Genomic DNA, 9788 nt, shown 5'->3' with positions numbered 1-9788 from the left:
TTGTTCATTCAATGCAGTTGTCTTTCTGTGTCCGTTTTCTCATCACAAGAACCCAAAAGAAAATACCCCTAAAAATCAGAGCGGTTCCTGAGTGTTTGCATATGCCTTTAAAGTACTATTTTCACCACTGCTGCTTCTAATCTATGTGGTGCCTGAGGGAACCTGACTTTACTTTGCTCCAGTGCCCCTTGACTGCAAGTTTTCTTTTTCATTTCGTTGGCCTGTAGAAATGTCCGTCTCCTTTGACTGAAAGCATCTGGGATTCAGGTAAAAACTGCAACTTTTAAAATCATGAACATGATGTTTCCATCTGGATGAAACAGTGGTGCAATGTGGCGTATATCATGCTTTTTACCCTCATTAAACAGGATAAGGAGGATGCAAAGTCATTTGGCTGGACTTGATGTTTACAGCCAGTCTACCTTATCATACTTCAGCACTTCCATTTGGTTCAGGAAATGGTTTTGGTTTGTTTACTGGCAGTCTGGTCCTCTTTTGTTCACTGTGGAGATGTAGAAGATACGAGGTCATTCTTGACCCACACCTCCATCTAGTGGAGGAGGGGAATATAGCATCTCTTTTGCGCCTATATGATTTTTAACACAACGGACTTGGCTTGTGACAATGATAGTTTTAAAATGTTTCTTCTATGTTCTGTGCTATAAAACGTTTTTCTTTTTTATATTCCCTAATCATTTACTTTGTACTTATACACAGCAAATCCATTCATTTACAAATTAAAAACTCTTAAGTAGTTTTACCAATGTGTGAGCAGCTTCCCTTCCTCCGATCACCCCTGGTAACAAAAACAAAGTGCAAACTTAAATGTAGGCAACTATTGGAAAGCTAACTTGACTTAAGGTCCTCTTGTGTAGGAGGGAAAAGACAAGTGCAAAAATAACAAATCTCAATAGCTGTTGAAAACTGTAGCCAGAGCAACCGGATCTTATAATCTCAATTCAACTGAGATGAGACCTGCTGTTTTTAAAAAGTTGACTCCATTCAACTCTGTATTTGCAACAAGAGGAGAGGAGCAGCAATGTCGCAGTTTGGTGAGGAAAAGACCTTGGGAGGACCGTTTTCATACAGCTGAGGGAAAACTGACAAGACTGCACAGTCCACGGCATTGAAAGCACACAAGTGTTTACTCTTTGCCTTCACTGCACTGAGCCACCCTCCAAAACTTGAAAATGACACCCCAGCACAAATACAAACTCACTGTGTCTCTTATATGAAACTGTGCTTAGGAAGTGTAGCCTACACGATTTATAGTGAAACCATACTTTGTCTACAAAGGTGGGGACTATTTCCTGATTTCTGCTGATCTTGTTTACCTCTGAGCAGGGCAAGTGTCGAGCAGGGCAAGTGTCGTTTTCAGAAAGTGGCTGAGCGTTTCCGCCAGCACCACCCCTCCTCCTCCTCCTCCTCCTCTCCTCCTCCTCCTCCTCTCCTCTTCCTCCAGTCCTGAGAAAAAAACAACAGAAGCAAAGAGGAACACAGCCGACAACTCAGGAACCTCTTGAAATGTCCTTGTTTTAATTATCCAAATAAGTGGTTGTCTTTTACGAGAAAGGTTTGCATGTCACGTTGCTTTCTTTGCTTGAGTAACAACAAGTGAAAAGTTTGAAGCAAAGTTCGGCTCACTGGACGGAGACAAAGTGTAACCAGTTTATTGGAGGCTGATACACGGTAAGTGTTTTTAAGTTATATCCAAATTAATTAACTTAATGCATCTTCTGTAACAGAGTTGCCATATAAATACAGAGAGAAACGAGTTTAAAACCGCCAATCTGCAGGAAAAGACGTCTGGGTCCACATGTTTTTGTCTTGCAGAAGTGTTTCTCTCTCTGGGTGATTAGCCGGGTATCCTGAACACGACTTCCAACCCCCCCACCCCCAATGTACCAACACTGACGTGAACATGTGGCTACTTAAATTCCACGAAGCCACCGCCAAATTTCAAGACGCAATTTTTTGTTTTGTTTTGTTTTGTTTTTAAACTGCGTTAGTCTATGAGTTGTTGTTGCCACGGTTGAATCCTGCGAAGAAGAAATGTTACGCCATTTGAGAAGTTATATGCAGTTTCTTTTTGTAGGCTTCTAAGTGGTACTTCAGTCAGTGCCACCAAAAACTCTTTAAAATGCTCTGATGTGAAGGCTATCGCGTTAACTGGCGAGAATTACGTGAAAAGTCATTGTAATAAAAAAAAGTTTCAGACTCGATAATTGATTCTCTCTTCCATCCAGGTTATATTTACCATATAGGGCCCAGGTCTGTTTATTTTTTCTTCTTAACATCATTTCTTTGACTCAAACTCATGATGAAGATACAGAGTTAGTAATACTAACACCAAAAATTTTTTGGAAAAGAGAAGCTTACAATTGTAGAAGCTACTTGAACCAAAGACTGACATGTATGGAAGTGTCCTGCTATCATACGGGTTGTACTTTTAAGGGTTAATTTAACCTATAAGCAACCCGTATTTCTAATTATAAACCACCAATGTAACTCCCACTTTATTGTAATCCATGCTTGTTTATTCCTTGGAGTGTTGTTTCATGGTCTTTCTTCCTGCAATCTCCCCATTATGTTCCTCTTCATCACTCAGAAGGCCAACAAACAAGATTATTGGATTGGTTCATGTAAGAATAACTCGCCCTGTATTTGTTTGATTAAACCTGATTGGCAGGCCTTTGTTGTTAATCCTGCTCCTGGGGTTGAAGTGTTCCTTTCTGAGCTGTAGCTCCTTGCTCACACCCCCAGTTTAGTCATGCATGAATCCACAGGACTGCTTTGGGCTCTGGAAGAAACTACTGCTTTGATCATGGCAATCTAAAATATTTTTATTCCACTGTGTTGATTCTGCAAGTGGTGTACATGCGTTGTCTTTTGTCGCCAGTTCTTGGGGTTTTATTTGTTTTATGTGGCAGTGAAACAAAAATGCATACCCTACACTCTTGGGTTGTGCAGGGAACTTAAATTGAGCACCTTCTGAAAGCTCTTTGGCGGTAACTGTAGACTGTACACACAGACTATTGGGTGTAAGAGAATCTCAAAGAATGTTCCAGATACTTTATAGAAAGACAGCTCCAAGTGGCTTCATGTGCCGTGCGTAAACTACATGACCCAACCAAAAGATGAATCCAAGACCAGTGACCAAATATCACTCGCAACTCAACACCAGCCTTGCCTCGCACCCCTCCCCTGCCAAGTTCCATCAACTGAGATGAAGAGCCTGAAATAGACCCTCTTTCCTTTCCCAGAGTCTTCCGCTGTCTTGTCTCATAAAGGCAAAAATGGCCAAAAAAGATATTGCTTAATAAAACGTGTACGTTCATTTACGATCTCTTGCAGCTCTGTAAAACAACAAGTAGCCCTTACTAACCTTAACATGGCAGGCTCTCTGAAGAGTTTGAAAACAGGCTCCCCCTTTTGTAAACAAAGCTGTTTCAGTTGCTGCTGAGTTATTTAAGTCCAGAGGGAGTCGGCGAGCTACAAAATGTTATCTGTAAATCACGTCAAAAAGCCTCAACCTGCTGTCACAGTAGCACCATACCCTTTTTAAAACTACAACGACCCAAAGTGTGAGCACATTTTTCTAGAAGCTTTCAGACGAAGACTTTCATAAGTAACTAGTTGTGTGCTTTTTATCCACAGGTACGATGGTTGTCCTGGTGTTAGTGGTGCTCTGCTCCTGGTTGGCTCCTGCACTGGGTGAGCATATTGTTTTTTTGTTGAAACCCGCCTGTGTGAGAATACTGTTTTTTTTTTTGTTTTTTTTTGTTTTTTCCAGTTGCGTCTTCTTTTCTGTAGCTTTGATTTGATAAGTTCTTCTGTGCTAAACAAGCTGCTGTGTCTGTATAACAGGATCAGGGTTTGGTAGGGAAGTGGCGGGTAAGTTTGCGGCATTGGAGAGTGCACAGCCGTTTGATTTAAGTTACCTTTTTGGTTGATGCTTGTCTTCTTTTTTTTTTGCCATGCTCCCTTTTTGTTACGTTTTTTGATTGTTAGCAGTGTACAGAGGGAAGTTTTCCAATTTAAAAATCATTGTATGTCTGTTCCTCTGACAAAGAACACGTCAAACTAGTGTAAATGTTTGCTTATGCTGCACTTTAAGCAATCACTTATTCTGACTCTTGCCAAGTTTTTCCATTGTTGATTCAGGTCCTGGGCTTTGGTTCTCCTCTCTGCACGCCCTGCTTGCCGTTAGTGGAGCTCGATGTTAAGCAGCTTTGCCTCTACTCAGAGCCTTTTCACCTCCTCTGACACTGAGTGCTGTTAGTGTCAGACCTTATTTTAAAAGCTTGTCAGTACAAATATGGTAAAAAGTGTTCTTTGCATTAAAGAGGGAGAGATTAACAGTCATATGTGCTGCCTGATATTGAGGTCAGAGATAACTGTAGCTCTCTTACCCTGACTCTGCAATAAATAGGATGTGTATATTATTATGCAGCACAGCATTCTCTATCATTTATATGTGTCAGATTGATTGACTCGCGCATATTGATAACGTGGTCTTTTCACTTTTTCTGTTGATGAACTGTTGGAATGAGTTCGAACAGACAAACTTCACTTTTTATAAGATGAACAGATTAACATTTCACTTGTCAAAGTTAAGAGATAAGCACGACTACTAGGACTGCCTGACATTTAAAAAGCCGCACAGTCTGTTCAATATTTTAATGAGAGCTGTTAAAAAAAAAAGAAGAAACAACATTAATGATGCGAAATGTTGCCGAGCACGAGCAGAAAAGTATTTATCTGACCTCCAGTGTGCTTCTCCAAGGTCACATTGCTCTCAATCCAACACTGCTGCTAAATAGAAAAAACGAAGTATTTATGTGTTAATTATTATTCCAAGTCCAGTTTTCCCTAATTATTCTGGCTGTTTACTCCATCACCAAACATAAGGCAGAAATTGTGTTTTGGCCCGTACCCAAATGCAATATGCTCTCTAGTAAGATTGCAAACACCCATGAACACAGCCAACGGGTTTTTCCACATGGAGAGAAGAGGTGTGAAAGAGCAGACGTGTGTGTACTTTGCCATATCCCCAAGTGCATGCAGTAAAAAAGTAAAAAGTAATGCAGTAAAGTATACACACAAAAATAGTGGAGAGAAGAACCATTGTGTTTTTTTCTGCAACATGGAGCTGAACACTTCCATAGGATGGTGGAGAACGTGGTACATCTACCCCCCTTTTTCCAAACCTTTGCATGCACGTCAAACACGTGCCATGGATCTTGCATGGGTTTCTGAAGAATGTGTCATGCATAAAAGTACATTCCTATAGGAATGCATGCACTGCCCATAAATACAAGTAGGATTTAGAGCTTAGCCTTTTGGCCTCTTAGACAACTGAATTCTGTCCACTAGCACACAACTTACCGAAACTGTTTTAGACCACGGTTCCACTATTCAGTATTCTGATAACTAATTATGTTTCTTTTCTTCTTCCAGCGTCAGGGGGCGATGATGAAAAAGGTGGGTATTATTTGAGCAGAAGCTCAGAAAAGTCAAATTAAGAGAACCTGCACTCTTGTTATAGCCAGCATGTAAATTCATCCTGGAGCTAGAGTGGCTAATGACTAGATGAATGGCCGAGGCTCGAAAACTGCTGAATGGCTGTCGCATCACAAGCTCTCTGTGAAGTGTTTGAGCGGCTAAATCTGCTTCTCATTTGTTTCCTCTCTCTGTTCTCTCCTGACAGACTATGACAGCGCTTTTGAGTACGGTGAGTGTCGAGCAGGAAAAACTTGTCCTTTTAATGGCCGACTATCTGCGCAGGAAACATCTGGGAGGTCGAGAGAAGTTTTTGCATTTTCCACTTGTTTTTTTTTTCCCAGGACTGATGGGAAAACTTTCACCCCAAGGCCAAACTTATAGGGCAGTCCCACTGCAAATACTCCTAATCCTATCCTCTGCAGGGCTGATTTTCACTCTTATTCAGGCAGCAAAGTGAAAAGGCGGACTCAGATCTCTCACTGCTATGTTGTGATTGTCTGCCATACATTGTGCTGTTGTTGTCAACTGTGACATTATTTAGGCATGAGGCCTTTCAGTGACAGTGTTCTCCATACTCGTAGTAGGGTACTGTTTCAGAACACAGACCACAGAAACAGCGGTTGTGATCCTGAGGTCAGGCTTCTCAGGGTCCCAAGATGTGAACAGGGATTTGAAAAGAATGTGTAAATCCTATCAAACAGAGTTCTGTTTATTTTTCTTTGACTTCTTTGGTCTGATCTTTTTTGGGAATGTCTGGGTGCTTTCATCTTCTCAGGTCTGGAAAAGTTAATCTAATAAAAACTTGAGAAGGAAAAATAACTTTTACAAGAAATACAAGTAAACAACACTTAGTTTGAAATTAGTAATATCCACTGAAGAATATACTAAGAGAGAAGAGAAAAACTATTTGACTTCATCAAAATTGTAGTCAGTTCTTTTAAAACTTTTTTCTTTTTGCTGATGTCGGTAATTTAGCCAGGGTTACAGGTGACCCTGGGGTCACACTTTTTGTGACTGCAGCCCACACTGGTTTGCGGTATTCACTGTGGGCTGCAAATCATTTTTGCAATGCTGCTCTTGGATACAAATGCCGCCTCATAGAAGCCTTTGAGCATATAGTATTTTGTCAATTATAAATGTTGATGGTTTAACATTTACTCCGGCCCGGTTGTATATTATTTGATTTCATTTCAGATTATGAATCTCTGAGGATCGGAGGCCTGGTGTTTGCAGTTTTGCTGTTCGTGATGGGTATCGTCCTCATTGTCAGTAAGTGTTTAACTCCGTCACATACACACACAACAGATGTGTTTATTAGGATCCCCATCAGCCTTGGCACATGGCTGCGGCTACTCTTCCTGTGGGTCCACTATGTGCAATGCTGAGCATTCAGTGTCACCACACTGTGATCCCTGAACATGTGAGCCGACCTCACATTCTCTCAACTTCGTGCGGTGCTGCAAAACAAGCAGGCTTCTGTCTACCTCTCAGACACAAACTGATGCTTCTTGCACAATCTCGGCAACACAACACTCCTGCGATCTCGGTGTCACTGCAACTTGCCCTTTCTACCTTATCCCTTTCCTCACTTCCAAGGTCCCTCCTCCCTCCTGCCAGTACATTCTGTCAGTGCCAGTGGTAGCCCTGAAAGCTAAAACCAAAGGATAAATAATTCATTTGAACCCACGTGGTCTGCCAAACGTCTAGCTTCTGTTAGTTAAGATCACTTAGGATTACTTACTGCACTCTGTGAAGAAATTGGTGTAGGCAGGGGAAATATTTTATAATAGAAAAGGTGATAAATGTATATTTAAATGTATGAGTAGGTTGATAGATGAATCATCAAATAAACATATTTCCAACCGATAACAGTAAAAGTTATTAACCTTGTTTGTAGGCATTTTCAATTTCCTAATTTTTTGCCAAAGAAACATAAAGTGCATGTTTACCATTAATTTGAATGGCAACAGATTGAGTACTGCATAAGTTAAGTGCTGTTGAAACAATGAAAGTAGTTGATACAGTTGGATTTAAAGGTTCAACATTTGTGAAAGGATGACAACAAATGCTACCCATGAGCAGAATTTTTAGAGACAGAACATTTAATTGAAAGACATGCAGATACTGGAAGTTTATTGTTTGCGATTAAAAAAAATATTAACAACACCAACAACAATTTGGGACAGTATTTGGCGCCTCCCAGTGTCAGAGTGAGTGCATAGCAGATGTGTATTATATGTCAGGATCAGCTTCTTGTCGAGAAGTTCCCAACTTTATTCTTAGTCTGGACAGCATGTAGGTCAACAGGCTAGTCTGGAGTTTCCCAGCTGATCTTTCTTGTCATGCCAACTATCCCAGCACGTTTTAACAACTGTTCTGTGGGCCAATCAGGACTTAGTTAAATTTGAACGTCTTTACTAGTAGATCAATGAAGAATGCAGCATTGAAGAGCCTCTGTGCTATTAGTTAATAAATCAAATAGACTTTTCATAGTGAGAGGGGATCAAGTTGCTGAAGGTTTTTTGTGAATGTATGGAGCGTGGTAAGCACTGTTCTTCTGTGCTGTTTCATAGGCAAACTGAAGTGGGTCTAAATGACATAACAACAGAGGTGAAATGTTTAAACTCTTCTTATAGACGTGCAGATGCTGCGAGCTGGAAGTTGTTCAAAAAAACTGACTTGTGTATTTTGGGCAAACAACTAAATTTTGCTCTGATTTAGGCACATGAAGAGAGTCTTGAACTCGTGCCAATAAGCTGCTAGCTTATAAGGCCTCGCAAGGCTCGCAGCCCAGATGGGCTTACTGGCACAAGCTCAAGACTGTTCATGTACCTATCCAGTCGTGGAGCAACATCCTCCTCCTTTAGCCATGAAGGTGGGGTTTGGGGTGTAACGCTGACTGTTGACGCTCCTTGTGATCTGTTAATAAAATCTCTTATACAGCACCATAGCCCCTTTTTTGTACCTGTGTAACCTTTTTTTGTTTGTGTGTTTTCCTTCAATACAGGTCGAAAATGTACCTGTTCAAAGAGTGATAAGCTCAGGTAAATCCAGACAGAATACAGAAACGTCCTAAACTGTAATAAAAAATGATGATCAAAATTGCAAGGTTTCCATCAATAATTATTGATTTTCCTCAGGTCCAGAGGTCCAGACGTGGAATCAGGAGTTCCAAGGGGTAAATATTTTTTCTTCATTTTAAATTTAATAGAGCCTGATCGATTAATCAACCAGCCGGTAATATCGGACGATATTAGCACATCAAGTCACTGTCGGTATCGGCTAATTTTAGCGCAGATGTGCACAGATATTACTAGATTTATTCACTAGTCATGTAGCATTTCATTTGAGTATCTTTGTGTTACACTAGCACTTGCTTGCATTTGAGGGTTCAACGTAAAACGTGTACATGTATATCTATCTATCTCTACAGATCGAAGATAAATCTAAGAAAGATATCGGTAGATATATCAGATTTTTCTATACGTAATATCAGTTTTGGACCCAAAAATCTCATATCAGTTGAGCCTTAATACTTAATAAGTAGGACATTTTTTTATGCGCATCAAGTTCATGCACTGCCCCTTTTTCAACTAACAATGATCCAATCTCGTCCTGCAGCCTAGAAGACCCAGAAGCAGAGCTCAATGAGGATCTAGTAAGTATATTCTGAATAACTCCATTGAATTTGTTTCACAGCAAGATAAAGAAAATCACACTCACCTTTATTCTCTTCTCCACAGTGTTACTGACTGTTGCCACCAAGGGGCAGCAAACACCTTGATCACAGCTGACGACAATCTTTCCACAAACACACAAAGCTTCTTTCTATTTCATATTAATATGGTTATTTTATAAATGTTTTTCCCATCAATAATTTTTACTAGATAATGTGTCAACTTTATAAGGCAGCAATAGTTTGATTATCACGTGTATTTTTCTATGACTTTCAGTTTGATACCAAATAAATAAACCAAACGTTTCAAAAAGCTTTTGTCTTTTGTTTGAATGCAATCATTGTTTCACTTTGTGTGCCGTTAATGGTAGACCAGTGAGTAGTCCTGTTCTGCTGCACTGCTGCTTGTGCTGACGCTGCAAACAGTTCAGTTACACATGCAGGAGTAACTACCAGCACTGAGGGCGTGAATGATTTATGTGCTGCATTGTGCAGCTCTTAGAGAAGGCTGCCTTTAAAGAAATGCATTTAATTTTACCTCCCTCCACATTCACCGTTGTTCATTCTTCAGGATTTGTACCATAGTGAGTAGTGAGTCTGGCAGCCT

General features: G+C 40.3%; 1 protein-coding gene across 5 annotated transcripts; it reads left to right on the top strand.

Annotated features, from left to right (window-relative positions):
* The first annotated feature begins 1446 nt into the window (after nucleotides 1-1446).
* On the top strand, nucleotides 1447-9495 carry LOC109986695 (FXYD domain-containing ion transport regulator 6). Of its 5 annotated transcripts, none has more exons than XM_065958108.1 (10): nucleotides 1447-1689; nucleotides 3658-3714; nucleotides 3868-3894; nucleotides 5461-5484; nucleotides 5711-5734; nucleotides 6700-6774; nucleotides 8513-8549; nucleotides 8646-8683; nucleotides 9127-9163; nucleotides 9249-9495. In XM_065958108.1, the coding sequence occupies exons 2-9, from the start codon at nucleotides 3663-3665 to the stop codon at nucleotides 9129-9131; spliced, it is 282 nt and encodes a 93-aa protein (XP_065814180.1). In that variant the 5' UTR covers nucleotides 1447-1689; nucleotides 3658-3662; the 3' UTR covers nucleotides 9132-9163; nucleotides 9249-9495. The 5 variants fall into 5 exon arrangements, with proteins under 5 accessions (XP_065814180.1, XP_020493113.1, XP_065814178.1 ...); XM_065958106.1 differs by lacking the exon at nucleotides 1447-1689 and adding an exon at nucleotides 2573-2642; XM_020637457.3 differs by lacking the exon at nucleotides 3868-3894 and having other exon boundaries at nucleotides 1449-1689.
* Nucleotides 9496-9788: the final 293 nt, after the last annotated feature.

This window comes from Labrus bergylta, chromosome 8 (genome assembly GCF_963930695.1).
Source record: "Labrus bergylta chromosome 8, fLabBer1.1, whole genome shotgun sequence".
Lineage (NCBI taxonomy): Eukaryota > Metazoa > Chordata > Actinopteri > Labriformes > Labridae > Labrus > Labrus bergylta.
Note: the sequence above shows the minus strand (reverse complement) of the source record. Positions and strands in the feature narration are given on the sequence as shown.

Bases quoted from the DNA above. Each gene is read 5' to 3' on its own strand.
- LOC109986695 (XM_065958106.1), top strand. From the start codon at position 2,588: ATGTTCCTCTTCATCACTCAGAAGGCCAACAAACAAGATTATTGGATT. The intron at 5,735-6,699 runs GTGAGTGTCGAG...ATTTCATTTCAG, and splicing joins TGACAGCGCTTTTGAGTACG to ATTATGAATCTCTGAGGATC. The intron at 6,775-8,512 runs GTAAGTGTTTAA...CCTTCAATACAG, and splicing joins GGGTATCGTCCTCATTGTCA to GTCGAAAATGTACCTGTTCA.